The sequence below is a fragment of the Danio rerio genome, chromosome 20 (genome assembly GCF_052040795.2).
Source record: "Danio rerio strain M-AB ecotype USA chromosome 20, GRCz13ab, whole genome shotgun sequence".
Classification (NCBI taxonomy): domain Eukaryota; kingdom Metazoa; phylum Chordata; class Actinopteri; order Cypriniformes; family Danionidae; genus Danio; species Danio rerio.
The window spans coordinates 25,437,779-25,453,703 of NC_141040.1; the positions used below are offsets into that span (position 1 = coordinate 25,437,779).

Below are 15,925 nucleotides of genomic sequence, written 5' to 3' on the forward strand. Positions count from 1 at the left end.
TTCTGTGAACAAATTAGCATTTCAAATCAGCAGGATCTTTCTTTGTCATTCCACCTGACTGCTTTGTAGTAAAAAAAAAAAAAACGTCATTAAATGTGAATTATTTTTTATTTGTGTCTGTATAATTATAGTTAGTTAGTTATTTTCAGTGTTTATTAAACTTTGTTAAACAACTCAGTAGCTCATTGTCTTTAAATTTGATATTAAGCCTTGAAGAGTCAATAATTTATTTAATTTATGAGATTTTAATTACAACAATAAATATCATCATATCAATTACATATAATTAACATTTGAAAAAATATTTAGCACAGCCTTGTATACTTAATTTGAACAAGAACAAAATATTCATCCTAAAACATTAAATAAACATAATAGTAAGCAAAACATTTAACTATATTCTTAAACATTAACATACTGTTACAACATCAATTTTTATTTATTTTTTAATTAAATTAATAACATTAAGAGTACATTTAGGGTCAGTTACACGCATACTATTTGCTATATGGAATGCAAAATCTTTGAAGCTCAATATCTCAAAATTACTTAGAATGCAGACAGAACCTTATAATTCCAAAGCAACATTTCTTTTTTTCTCTGAATGGAGCATCTGGTGCCTATATAAACATGTGCACCCATAACTTTTGAAAAGTCCACAAAATGTATTTGACAATTCAACAATGTGACCATCAGCCTTTATATAAGATGGCTACAATGTAATATAGGCTACTGGATAAATGATGTGCTTCTGTACTCACCACACCGTCAATCTTGGCCTGTAGAACAAGCCATCTTAGATTGAAAGCTCCAAGTTGCTCAGCTAAGAGGATACGCTCACTGCGATTGGTGGATTCATTCATTGACTCTGCCCCTTTCATGCATCGGTGGTTCAGAAAGTCAACACATGGCTGCTGATTGGTTATTTCAGCCTTAACATGCTGAAATGGAAAAAAAAGTAGCTCTAAAACAGACATTGGATTTTCTATAATATAATGAAATATAAACTTGTAAATTATAATATTGTGAATTGTGAAGTGTGGGCTAAAGTTTCAACAATGTAATTAAAAATGTAATTACAGGTATTTATTCAACAATGAGCACAATGTAAAAACATGTATTTACAGAGGAAGTCCATTAACTGTCTAATTTCAGTGCAAGTACATATTAGTTAAGGTCAACTAATATTAAGTCAGTCCAAATATATATTTAGTAAACAGAATTCAGATTTTGCAGCAGAACAAGCATTTTTAAAGCAGAGCATAAGAAACTTCAGACGAACCTAACAAGATGACTGTAATATTCACAAATTATACAAATCAAAAGAATTAAAAGCGTAGGTGCAATACCTTTAAAGCTTGTAAATGTCTAGACAGCTCTGATGAATCCAGGGCACAATGAACCCCCGAGCTTTCATCCTCCAGCCGCCTCTCTATATGCTGCAGCCAGGAAGACAAATCAGCCAAGATCTGACTGTCTGACTGGCCTTCCAACAGCTAAGAAGATAAAGAGACGCTTACTGTAGCAATATCTGTTTGATGAAGCTATTAAGAGCAAATGAAGTGACAGAGGGAGTGAAGATGAGACATTAGTAATACTTCTCGCTGTGTCTGTTGAAGAGCGGGCAGCACGCTGGTCAGTTTTGTCCATTCCTCCTGGAGGTTAGCCAGTCGTGTCCGCAGATCTGGGGCTTCACTGTCTGTTAGCTGAAGGATCTGTGTGCCTGTGGATTCTGCTGACACTTTCTGTGCAGAATGAACCTCCAGATCCTTGAAGAACTCCTGAACACACAATGAAAGTCACAACACTGGGCATGGCGAATGTGGGCAGACAATATAAAAGAGAGATCAAGTCACCATGAGCTGGGTAAAAGCCATTCTGGACTCCGGCGTATCTGAACCAGAGAAACTCTTCCACTTCTGAAGCTGTTCATGAGCACATCTCATCCACTCCTCTAGTTCTGTTGAATCACGCTGAAACCTATACACACAAATACACACCTCGGTATGCTTTACAGTGTAACAAGATTTGCTCCAAACCATGGGGAATTCAAACCTCCAAATAAAATCATAATTTGGTGAAGGGAAATTATAGATTTTTAAAATGATTCTACATTTTCCCCATACCTCTCATAATTCATTCTGATTTTCTGTGTAGACTGTATCTTCTGCTGTAGCTGATTATGAAGATGTTTCCAGTGCATCAACAGTGGGGATTTTGAGACAGTCTGGAATTTCCGTTCACAACAGTAACCTTGTTTCTGTAGAGACCTGAGGCAGTCTTCAGTCTCCCAAACCTGAGAACATGTGTCTTCCAGGATCTTGTGCAGCTTCTGATAAAGAGATGAAGTCAAACAAAATAGAAAAGAAAATAGTAAAAATAATAATAATAATAATAAAAATAATAAAAAGGCATATTAAAGACTGCAATTTACACACTTTCACTTGGGACTTTTATTGTACCACCAATGCCTAGAATTGAAATTAAAACTAGAATTAATTTAATAAAATAACTTAATATCACTGTTCAAAAATGAGTACGACCCAATCAATATGCCAAAGAAAAATATTCAATAAAATATTAATAAAGTAAAAAAAAAACATGAAATTTTGTAGTTTGTAAATCTTTTTTTTATTTAACTGCATTATCTTTCTATTGCTAGATGATGTTATGAGACCATGCTCTTCTATTCAGTTTTTTTATTAAGGTTTTTGAAGGCACAGAACAAACCCATCATGAAATAATAATCTGTGCAAAATGTTAAATAAAGCATGAAACAAGGAAAATGGTGACATACATAACCTATAAAAAGACAAAACAATGGATGTAAACAAAGAGAGAAAACATTATCTATTAAAATTATAGATCTTCAGAAATTAAACAACATTACAGTATTAGTCTTTGTTGTGTTTCAGGGGGAAAAAAGACCCACATTTTATCAAATTTTGCAGTTCCCAGAAGTGGTATATGTAATTCTTTCCAAATGTAAAGTGGAGGTAAGTCCAAGAAGCCTAACATTTTCTTCTAGAAACAAAGGATAACTTTCTTAGCTATGATCATCCCATACTAAAGAGGTAACCGTACATTTCAGTGGAGAGTCTCCAGAAAATCTGACCAGCCATAAATTCCTATCATAGTAAGGGAGTAAAACACAACCGTAAACCTTAGCAGAGAACTGAAATATCTCTAACCAAAAAATCTGAATTTGAACACAAGACCAAAAAAGATATGCTAATGTACCCTGCTACCTCACAGCAAGAAGGTCATTGGTTCAAGCCTCGGCTGGGTGAGTTAGCATTTCAGTTTGGAGTTTGCAGGTTATCCCTGTGTTCGCGTGGGTTTCCTCCAGGTGAATTGGGCAAGCTAAATTGTTCGTACTGTATGTGTGTGAATGAGTGTGTGTGTGTGTGTGTGTGTGTGTGTGTGTGTATGTGTGTGTGCGCGTATGTATTTTTTTTGACATATCAGGACACAAATCTATATAACGGCATGGGTATGACACAGGTATTACGAAAAGGAGATGAAATATGAGGACAATGGTGACGTCATTATTTCTCAAAAAGCTTCTAAATCACACAAGATGATTTTTTTCAGAGAGTAAACCTGTACACTTTCCTGTGATGGTTGGGTTTAGGGATTAGGTGGGGTGAGGGCAATACAATATACGGTTTAAACAGTATAAAACGAAAGGACACCTATGTAATGTACCCACTTTTCACAAAAAAACAAACATGTGTGTGTGTGTTTTCCAGTGATGGGTTGCAGCTGGAAGGGCATCTACTGCATAAAACATATGCTGGATAAGTTGGTGGTTCATTTTGCTGTGGCGACCCCAAATAATGACAAAAATAATTTTTGGAAAATTAAATGGATATTTCAAACAGACATGCTACTGAAAAATATAGAAATAACAAACTTTAGTTATTTTTTAAAGTGTTTTGTGTGAAACTACAAGTGACCTAAGAGCAGTACTGTGTTTACTCTAGTACCAACGCCAAAAGCGGAACTTATTTAATAAGATAACAGTGTACAAATGATTAAAGCCCAATGATTATGTTAAGGAAAATATTAAATAAAATGTAAATAAAGAGGGGGGAAAAAATCAAGATAACCATAAAAATTATTAAATGTAGATTCAAATTTGTACTTTGTTTTTTATTCATTGCTTTATTTTTCCATTCCTAAAGATTTCATGTGACCATACTCTTCTATTTTAATTTTAATGTAACCATTTAATAAAACTATTAAACGCACCAAAATACATTGTCTATATTCACTGAGAAATGGAAAAATAATTTTCTGAATTTTATGTATGTATGACTACCAATGTGATCAAGTTTCATCAAGTTTTTATATAAACAGAAAGTTCAAAACAAAAATGAGACATTTTTATAACACTAAGAGGATCTATTGTAACTTGACTTTAATTTTCCTAAGCAGAAAAATTATAAAGCTTTCCAACCTTTGAACTTTTTAAAAGGTTTATAATATAATGTAGTGCAGTGTAATTAAATGTAATTTAATTAGTGTATTAATATAATAAAATGAAATGTAATGATAATGAATAATTTGTGTGTGTTTGAGCTATGTCTCTTCCCATATGCTTCAGTGGTCTGTCAACATAATTTAACTTCAATATCTACGGTATATTAATAAAAACATATGGCAAATATTGTCAGGCATAAACATTTCAATTCATTCAGCTTTTCAAAACACCCAGTGATTACGTCTTAAAACTGATCAACTGAAGTGGTCAAAACTTTTAAAGAAAAACTTGAGAATCTGCTCCACCTCATCTCATCACATCACATCTCTCAGCTTCAAGCGCTTGCTCAGGTGGAAAGGCTTGTGGGAATGAGAGTGAGTCTGATGTCCATCTATTACAGACACAAAAAGGGTTGCTTGATGTTCCTCCAATATCAATCCACCCGAGTAATGAGCTTTGGTAGTTATGAAAGGAGAAATAGTACGAATACAACCAAGCGTACCACTGGTCGGCGTGAGGCAACGTATCTGAAAATGTGCTTTCGCAATTGTTATGGGGCAAAAAAAAAGAAGAAAAAAGACAGGCCAATTCAAACAGCAGAACATGAAGTTCTTCAGATATGGCAACTATTGTAGTAATTGAATCAGGAACATTGTGTTCTAGACCAAAAAATATATATAATAATAATAATAATAATAAAGATCCTTGTGCTACATATAGCCAAAGAAAGAAGACCTTAACTTGGCCCTCCTCATACACCATCTCCAAAACGTATTACTTCTTGCTCGGGACCCAACAAGATAACTGTGTTCAGCCAGTAAAATGCAACCTTACAGCGTCTATGTGGTATAATAACTGAGAAATCACAATCCCTTGATCTTTTGACATTGAAGATGTCTTAGTACTATAAAAAAAACATCCAGTAAGTTTCAGAACTCAAAACTTTTGTTAGTCTAAAAACAGCATATATGGACCCTTTTCACATTTCAGAGTTTTTCAGCAGCGGAAGTCATCATAGTAGGGTAAATTTAGAGCGCAGTGAATAAGAGAGTACAACAAATATTTGTTGTACAATCCTGTTGAAAACCAAATGTCCAAATCCCTGCTGAAATCCCTGCTGAAATCATAAAAGAAAAACACCATGGTGGTGCTAGACTGATAACGATGGCGGAAAGAGAGAACAATGTCAGATTTTCTGTTCTGCCCATAGAAGCTTGGCTTTTTAACGAGAAAGCCTAGTAAGAGCTTGATTAGCTAGCCCAGGCATGTCTGATTAGGGTTGAAACTAAACTTTGCAGAACACCGGCCCTCCAGGACTGAGTTTGGACACCCCTGCCATAGATGCTACATCACAAATGCCTCGCATATGCGGTAATTCGTTTTTTGTAATTTGATGCAAAGATGATATAATATATACATAAATAGATATAAATGTTCATACATTAAAAAAATCTAAATATTATAAACTTTTAAGCATTTAAGATGCTATTGTTACATTAAACAGTCTTGTGAAAAGGGTTTATTAAAGCCAATCAGCCAAAATGACAGGGCGGTGAACGCGTCACTTTATTATGTAATAGAGTGTATAAACCCCACACCCCACCGAAGAAAATCTAAGGCAAATCTACAAGTAATGTAAATAATGAGAGAGGCAAATCATATCTTTATTTAGCTTTACATATAGATGCAACTGTAACATTCCAGAAACATACACTGAAATCAAATAAACCTAAAATCAAAGAAGCTCAGAAATACTGAGAGAGAGAGAGGCAACACTGCACTTTCCCATGCATGAGAAATGACTAACCTCATAGGACCGCAGCTGACCCTGCAGGTCTCCCTCCGGCTCTACATTGAGACTGGACATGTCTGTCTCCAGCTCATCCAACCGCCTGCGCAGTCTGTGAGAGACCTCCTCATACTGAGACCACTTCTGTAACACCCATACAACAGAGTATATTGCGATGCTCATAATTAATTAATAATTTGTTTTCTGCACGTCATAAACTCCTATGAAATATTTCCGTGTTACATTATAATTAAATCAAATCAAATAAAATCACTTTTATTGTCACATCATCAGCAGCATATGTGCTGTGATGAGTGAAAAGCTTAGGTGCTGGCTCCAGACTGTGCAAAAAAACAGACAGTGCAAAATACAACATACAACAACATACACCTACAAAAAAGACAATGTACATTTAGTTGTGTTTAGTTTTAATTGAGACACATAATGGCTCAATGTAAAAAAGGGGTGGGGAGGAAAAGTAATATTGATAAAAAAAATCTGAATAATTTATGGTATTTTTCAATGATGATATCTTTGTAATTTTGTTAAGTATTTATTTTGTTTGGAATTATTTTCGATGGTGTAAAAAAACAAATAAAAAACAAACAAAAAACAAACAATAGCATGCCTGCATATACATGCCTGTATATTGCACCTCACCCAGTGTTAACTTGTTAAACTGTTGTCTAAAATTGTATAAAACAAGAATGAAAATGGTGTGATCTTACTTAAATATTTGATATCTTTTAAAATATAAAAATAAAGTGCCTCAGAAGAATATTATCTGCTTTCAGAGCTTGAATTATAGGGTTGATCTAATTGCACTCTAATCACAAAGTCAGTGCTTTAGGAGACACAAGATGTATTTTCCTAAAAGTTACATGCGCGATAATGCCAGCTCGCATTTTGTTAACACAATAATAACAACATTACTGTAAACAATAAAAGTCATACACTCAATTTATGAAATATAATATTTGCTTTAATTAAACGATCTCTGTACCTCTGAGCTTTGCTGCATTTGGATGCCATGTCTCTGTGCTCGATGCAGTAGATCCGATATCAGGTCCTCAACTTCTGCTTGGCCCTGCACTGCCCCTTCTGGCAGCTTTTGGAATAGCAGCTTCACCATCACAAGATTCTGCTGCATATCTTGGAAGTATTTCTGTTCCCAGTCAAGAGTAAACATCATTAGCATTATGCATCTTTTTTTCCAAACAATACTTAAAATAGGTCAGTCTACAGTGTACCTTGTGTCCAGCAAGTAGATTGTGCAGTTGGCTGTAGTTGTGTGGCACTTCATCCTGACTGCGCAGGAGCCGATCAGAGCCCAAATCTAGCAGACCCTGCAGACCTTTCAAAAGAGCTTCACAGCATCTCTGAATCTCCTCGGTATTTTGTCCCGCTGTTTTCTTTTGGTCAATAACTAACATCCAGGTGCCGCCCTGCACATTCTTACAGAACAAACACTTGGATTAGTAACACCAAGGTTGCGTTTCACAAAAGCATTGTGAACTTAATGGTCCCATGAAATTTAAACAGTATTATTATTTTAAGGCATCTATAAGCTAGTGTGCTTCAAAACAGTTATATAAATCGCGTTTAGAAGTATAAAACTGATACAAACATGTAAAGCTTGTAGTTTGTTACTTCCGCCTAAATGGGTCAACCGTTTCATTCACGTCACCTCATACTTCAGTTTCTTATCAAATCATAACCAATCAAATGCTCTCTTGTATCTGACATGCCCCACCCTCTTCATGATGCTTCTCATTTGCTTTTCATTTGATGCACTTGAGCTCAACCACTTTCACCAGCTGAGCTGTGATAAACGCTACTGGCTATTTTTAAAAAGGGGAGGGGCTACACTAAGTCCTACCTTCTCTTCGTGTTTCGGTTCAGATTACATCAAACATCGATTAAAAAATGCATACTTCAAAGCACTTCATGGGACCATTAAGAAGTCTGTAAAAATGATTCTTATTACGGTCTGTTTCCCAAAGGCATTGTGACTTAAGTAGCATTTAAAAATGTTCGTAGTTCTACAATTGATTCTTGAGTAATTGTTAAAGCACTATGAGCATCATAAGATGGAGGCTGCATCTGAAATGGCATACTACTCGAGTAAGTACAACATTTGAATTTGCGTTGAGTGGTATGAATGGAATTTAGATGTACTACATCCACCATTTATCATTATCACATGATCTACCTGTGTCAGTTGCGTATCTATCTATCTATCTATCTATCTATCTATCTATCTATCTATCTATCTATCTATCTATCTATCTATCTATCTATCTATCTATCTATCTATCTATCTATCTATCTATCTGTCTATCTATCTGTCTATCTATCTGTCTGTCTGTCTGTCTGTCTGTCTATTCATTCATTTTCTTTTCAGTCTCTTTTTTAATTTGGGGTCGCCACAGCTGAATGAACCGCCAACTTATCCAGCATATGCTTTACACAGCAAATGCCCTTCCAGCTGCAACCCACCACTGGGAAACATCCACACACACATTCACTACAATTTAGTTTACCCAATTCACCTGTACCACGCAAACACGAAGAGAACATGCAAACTCTACACAAAAATGCCAACTGATCCAGGGCCAGGGCTATTGATCTTCTTGCTGTGAGGCCATTGTGCTACCCACTGCGCCACTGTGTTCCATCCATCCATCCATCTATTTCCTATCCACACACACACACACACACACACACACACACACACACACACACACACACGCGCATATATATATATATATATATATATATATATATATATATATATATATATATATATATATATACAGCCCTAATATATATATATATATATATATATATATATATATATATATATATATATATATATATATATATATATATATATATATATATATATATATATTAGGGCTGTAACGATACACCAAACCCACGATTCGGTTCGTATCACGATTTTTGACCCACAATTCGGTTCGTATCACAATTTTTAAAACAATTTTTTATTAATTAACATTTGAAAAATCTTTATTAACTAAACATCAAAGAACAATATTAACTATGCAAATTATTAACAATATAAGTACCATATGTAAAATAAATACATAGCCAAAGCTATCACTTCTGTTTTCTTTGTAACAAAATACTGTTGAAAAACCAAACAGAACTAAACTCCATTGTGTAGATGGTTCAAGCATGTTGAAAATTCTTTTTCAATCAAGTTCTCTTACATAGAAAAAGTAAATTAAATAGCTACTAGGGATCCTCATTTCGTTAATTTTGCTAACCGACAACCGCCGCTCGTTAACTGGTCAGATTACTATTAATTTTATATTAAACAAATTGACGTGTCTATTTTGTGTCTGACACATTAATTATTGCATTTTAAAATACTGATTTATTTTTATATAATAATAGCGGAACAGTACAACAGAGCATCTTCACGCACCTGCAGTGTTTAGGATAGAAGAGCAGAATAATCTAAATAAAATGAATAAAATAAATAGGACTGCCCTAAATTATTTTCACTTAAATAATTAATTTATATTACAAAACGAAAATACTGACTGATTCTTTTTAATAACCGGCATAGGCTTTTTTTTCCAATCATATGTTTTTTTCTTCCGTCAAATAAAAATCGCAGACTTCCTCAAATTGCTCGCTTCACGGAAAATATGCATTTATTTAATGCCCCGCTGTTATTATTATAATCACAAAACCTTTTACATTTTAATAGAAATCGTTATTTTAAAGATTATGTCCTGATATAGCCTATGCTTTCCTCTCTCTCCCTTGCGGTTCAAGTGCGCGCGCTGCGTGATGAAAAGACAGCAACAATGCGCTCATATGTAGACTTTTTGTAAACAGTTTTGTTGTTTAAATATGATATTGCATTAATCTGCGTACATGCTTTATAAGCTGTAAAATAAAAAGTAAAGCCTATTTGTTGCGTTTATTACGCAGATCCAGGTCAACATAAGCGCTGGTTAAGCATCAACAAGTCTGTATCAAACAGCAATATTCTTCTTCCATTTTGCTTCTTTGGCAAATGTGTCTGTAGGCACGGGTTACACGTTATGGAAAACAAGGCGCACCTCACTGCCTTTATGTTGACAAGGAAAAAAGAAGAGGCGCGGTCCTCTTATGAAACGACTGAATCAGCTGGGTATCGATTGTGCAAAAGTGTTGCTGTCTGTGTTGTTACAATTGTAATATTTAATACTATTGTGATATTCAAGATTTGTATATTCATACAGCTCTATAACTTAAAACAGCGATTAGACCTTCAGAGCGGCGTTAATGCGTCCTGTGTTGAAACGGCTATAAACTCCAGCCAGATAGAGTAATTGTATGCAGAGCCATATACCTTTATCTCTAAATAAAGTAGAACTATAGAAACTGTGTTCATCTTAACTGAAAGCTTCGTCGTGTTTTCTGACCTCACGTATCGCGCAGCTGTCAGTCAGCACTCTCAAAGGTTTAAACAGAAAGCGCACAGCACGGTTACAGAAAAGTTTGCGCTGTTACCTGACATCTGGTGAACGCCCATCCCTCTCTGCGCAGCCACATTAACAGTGTGAGCAAATCATCGTATATGCGCTGAAAATCCGGCCGCTTTGACACCATTGGCAATGTTTCTGGCGTTGTCGGTTGTCAAGAGGGGTTAAGTTGGTTTTGTTTTTGATATTCCTGACACATTCAGACGGTCCCTTACTAAGAGCTCCGTGCGAGCTCTCCCGGCTAAATATTGCGAGGGCTTAAACGGAGCAGTGCTTGTAATGTCGAACGAAAAAAAGTGTTAATTAGCTCAACTTTTGCAGGCACGCGTGACGTTATTGGAAAGGTATCACGGGGTGTGTCGCGATTCTCCCTTATCACACCGCGACACAGGATCGTAGATCTGAGTGTCGCGATTTCGATTTTATATTGTGTATCGTTACAGCCCTAATATATATATATATATATATATATACATACATACACATATATATATATACATATATATACATATACATATATATATACATATACATATACACACACACAGACATACACGCATCTATCTATAGACCACCTCAAGATTTCATTTTCGTGTAGCCTTTATAAGTGCATTGATGATACCTTGGTGCTTGAGAAATCCTTGAGGAGTTTGGTTGCGTCTTGAGTCTGAGTGGCATTCAGCAGTGACATAGGAACATCCAACGGATGCTGTCTAGTCTGTGGATAGGCAGGAAACAAAAAGACACAATGGCAGAATATTCATATTTATACTAATATTCTCTGAAATAGGACTGGCCAGACACTCGTCTGAGTAGTTCAAATACGAATAACCATTTTATTTGAGATTATCTTCACATCATCCATTAATGTTCAACCTTTTAGGGTAATTACCCTTTTTTCTAAAATAAATTAATGGTTTTATTCAGCAAGTTTGTATTACATCCATCCAATGTGACAGTAAATATACCGCTTAGTTAAGTTTTTTTTTTTTATGGTTTCCTCGATACACATGCACATATACTTCCTTTAAATTACTAATACCAATAAATTATGAATGACTGCATTCAATTCACCTTAAACCTAACCCCCATTCTAATAATAACTAAATAGTAAGTAAATGTAACTAATTTTACTTTGTACATAAATTATTAGTTACATAGTAAGAAGGACTATATGTATATAAGGATGTATATATACGCACGCATGCAAACACACGCATGCACACATTTTTGACTGTCTATCAAATAATCCTCAAGATTTCACAATAAAAATAAGCAGCTAAGCCTCTGGTTCTCTTCTGGCTATAAGACTGATTTTGTTTAAAAAGAAAGACCCTTTTCCACCCACGCATAATCACTGAATAAGAGAAGTGATGTCTCATCTTGAGTTGGAGAATATAAGGCATACTATCAAAGGATCTGTTGAGACATTCTGGCAACCTTTTTAAACTCTTGTGATGGAAACAGACGCACACAACATGACAATATGAGGAAAAAAAAACTAGCATCATATTTAGATTTTTATTTTCTCTATAGACATTAAATTATATATTGTTCCTAGATCTGGTGTTCTGGGAAAGGGGTGTTTGTTTTTGTTTGTATGTTTGCTCTGTATGACGTGTAAAACCAATAAACAAACCTTGTACCAAAAAAATGCAGCTATAAACATTAGCCATTATTTTTAACATCAATACATTGATGTTTACATTTACATTTTTGTCATCGATGACAACATTTCATATTTGCAATTAAGTAAATTACATACTAAAATACATTATAAAATAAAAAATAGACATGAGATATATGTATTGATAATTCATGATATTACAGCTTTTATTGAATTTAAACCATGTGATCATTTTACAGTTTATTAAACTAGACAACAATTACTTTACATTATAATAAAATTTCACAATATTGCTGTTATACTACTGTGAAATATTTGCAAGTAATATCTGCAGCCTTTCTGAGAACAAATAACTTATTTCAAGAACAATTTTTAAATATTAAGCAACAGCCATAAACAAAGAAAAATAATCAAGACACATTGGTTTCTTAAGGCATTTTTCATGACTGAAACTGACCTCAGAAGAACTGATATCCTGTGACGTTTCCTTCAATGAGGAGAGAAGCTGGACCAAACTCTCCTGATCTTCAGACTTGCTGACGGCTGTTGTCTGATGAAGTGTGTGTTCCTGAGATGGGGTGCTGCTCTGGTAAACGGCTGTCTCATTCACATCTATCTGTAAATCCTGGAGAGTCAAGATTGTAGTATTTAGTTAGACAAATATTTTTAATTTGCTGTACTTTAAATCAGATGATACATGCAAGTTTACAGTTGGGTTTGACAGAATTACCAGCATTGCATCTTCCTGTGAAACAGATTCTGTGATGCCAAGAGAAGCATTAGCGTCTGGAGGTTTTGCCTCTGTCTGGGTCTGATCGCCATCAGTAACATTTATTGGCTCAGTGTCGGGTGTCTTTGAAATTAAACCTTCATTATGAACTGTAGTTTTAATTGAATTTCTTGTGCTCATTTCAGCATTCATAGGTTCATCTTTCTCATCCCCAGATTCAGACATCTTTTGAAGATCTTCTTCACTTTGTAACTTGGTGATTTTTGAATCAATACCTGGCTTGGCTGATTCTGTATCAGACATCTCAGTTTCTAAGTTTATACCTGGCTTGGCTGATTCTGTATCAGGCATCTTGGTTCCTGAGTCTTTACCTGGCTTGGCTGATTCTGTATCAGGCATCTTGGTTCCTGAGTCTATACCTGGCTTGGCTGATTCTGTATCAGGCATCTCGGTTTCTGTGTATTCGTTTAGATTTTTCTCAGCTATTTTTGTGGCATCAGGTTTCAGACTGTTATTATTTGTAAATTCTTGTAAGTGTTGCGATGTTAGTGCAGACAGACAATTTGTCTCTTCAGTCTCTGGTTTGCTGTCTTTTTCAGAGGATTCTGAAGACTCCAGTAAACAATATTCTGTGTCCTGTGATTCATGCTCGATCGTCACAAAATCTTTTTTTATTTCAGTAGTTGGTTCCTAAAGATCAAAATAAAGCAGTAGTAATGTAAACATGGTAGAGGTGATATACTATTCACAAAAATATTAACTATTTTAAACTGTTTCCAGCAGCGATGATAATAATAAACTAGCAAACTGGACTAAATTGTGAAAGACACTGGAGATTGGAGCAACGATACTGCGAATTCAGCTTTTTGTGACAGGAATGCATGGATTTTTATATAATGCAATATATAATAGAGTTATTTCAAAAATGCATCATTGGTGAACATAAAACATTATCAAAAAAAAAATTAAAAAATTAAAGACTCCAAAATTTTGGTAGCGCAATGCATTATTCTAATAACAGACTGGTTACCAAGCATATCAGAGCACTAATACATAATATACAGTTATGCAAATGTCATTAATGGCATTCTACAATGATCAGATATTATTTCAAGAGCAATATGAAAAATAACGATGATGAACTAACTACTACAAATCAATAAATTGCTCAATTTGAGTCTTTACCTTAAAGTCATACTCTGTTAAAGCTGGAGCTGATTCTGACTTAATATCTTCATCCACCATTGTTTCATCTGGGTCCTGGAACAAAGAAAAAAAAATTTAAATGATTTGGTTTATTGAAAGAATAGACATCTTCAAGGCAAAGGAGGAGAGCAGCTGTTACTGTAAGAAGAAGTGGAGTTATATCCGGCATTAGTCCTCAGAAAACCAAAGCAAAGAAAAAAAAAATGTTTGCGAAGCTGACTGAAAGGGAGACATTTGGAATTGCATGAACAACAGTACTGCGATAACTACGGTCATGCAATTCTGAGACTAACAAAAGCATGAAATGGTCATTTCTAACTAGAGATGCATATTTACTGGCTGAATTTTGATTGTTTAAAAACTCTCTACACATACAGTATAGCATAGGGTTGATATAACAAGGAACTGATTATCAATTGTATAATCAATTCTTAATGTTTTACAGTTCTGACACAGTGCAAAATTAACATGACATGAAGAAGACTTTTTATTTTCTAGAAGTATTCTCTAAAAGTATGCAGTAGTGTCCAGTAAACATGAGTCGGGCTAAACTGGGTTTGTGTAAGATGAGTGGGTCTTCACAGGAGCAACACTATCAGAAAGTTATGATGAAGAATAACTGAATATGAAAAATAACTGAATGTGTAAAGCACTGATTATATATGTTAAATACTGACATGAAGCTATACTGCATATGTAAGAGGCATTCAGGAGAGTGATTGACATTATTAAGACCTGAGCTAGTAGGGTTGAGAGCCGAGAATAACAGGACCACCTAAACCTTTCAGTAAAGACCTCTGTAGACGGCAAGAATCTGTATAAAAGCAGGATCGTGGATCATGTTTTCAGACATCTTGGCTTTGTGGCTCAATAAAGCCTATTTTTTTGATAACCAAAACCTCCAGTCTGATCGTGATTAATGAATGAAAAGGCCAGGTAACTACAACACATAACACAAAATTGTAATAATAATGTAAATTTAAATTATCCCTAATTTAATTGACATCGTAATGCCCGTCATGAGTTTGTGAGAATCATATAGAAAGTCATACTCATGTTTGTGTTTTAATGAAAATGTGTATTACAAAAGAAAATCTACTAAAGAACAACATCTCAACATCTACGAAAACAGAAATGTATGCAGTTAAAGTGTTTATATAACTAATTGATGGCTGCTAAAAAATATACAAACATATTTTGCTATTTTCTGGAATTTGTCAGTACAGAATCAGTTATTCCTAAAACAAAAAAATAGATAAATAAATAGATAATAAACAAATGAATGAATGAATGAATGAAACACTTCAGTCACACTTTATTTTAATGTACAATGCTCACTTTTAATAAACCATTAACTATGACATTTTCCTGAATAAACTCCTCACTTACTGCTTATTAATAGTTTAAGTAGTACCTAAACTAAAGTGTTACCAATTTGTAAGTGTGTAAACAAACATTTTTGCCAAAAAAGTAAATAAAGGCTTTACAAAATGTAATTTAAGTAGTTTAACAAGCTAGCAAGTATATCCTACTGCATACAGTGTGCATTGTGTGTCTGATAAAAGTGATCTATTCCAATTAT

General features: G+C 34.5%; 1 protein-coding gene across 3 annotated transcripts in view; it reads right to left on the minus strand.

Moving 5' to 3' along the window:
- syne2a (spectrin repeat containing, nuclear envelope 2a) overlaps positions 1 to 15,925 on the minus strand; it is a 165,523-nt gene that overhangs the window by 55,730 nt on the left and 93,868 nt on the right. For 2 of the 3 annotated variants that reach the window (NM_001365331.1, NM_001365330.1), the window contains 12 exon segments: positions 762 to 941; positions 1,350 to 1,496; positions 1,599 to 1,781; positions 1,857 to 1,980; positions 2,127 to 2,332; positions 6,294 to 6,419; positions 7,279 to 7,440; positions 7,526 to 7,729; positions 11,403 to 11,498; positions 12,865 to 13,032; positions 13,138 to 13,827; positions 14,323 to 14,397. In NM_001365331.1, the coding sequence (NP_001352260.1) occupies positions 762 to 941; positions 1,350 to 1,496; positions 1,599 to 1,781; positions 1,857 to 1,980; positions 2,127 to 2,332; positions 6,294 to 6,419; positions 7,279 to 7,440; positions 7,526 to 7,729; positions 11,403 to 11,498; positions 12,865 to 13,032; positions 13,138 to 13,827; positions 14,323 to 14,397 (2,361 nt within the window). 3 annotated transcript variants of the gene reach the window in all.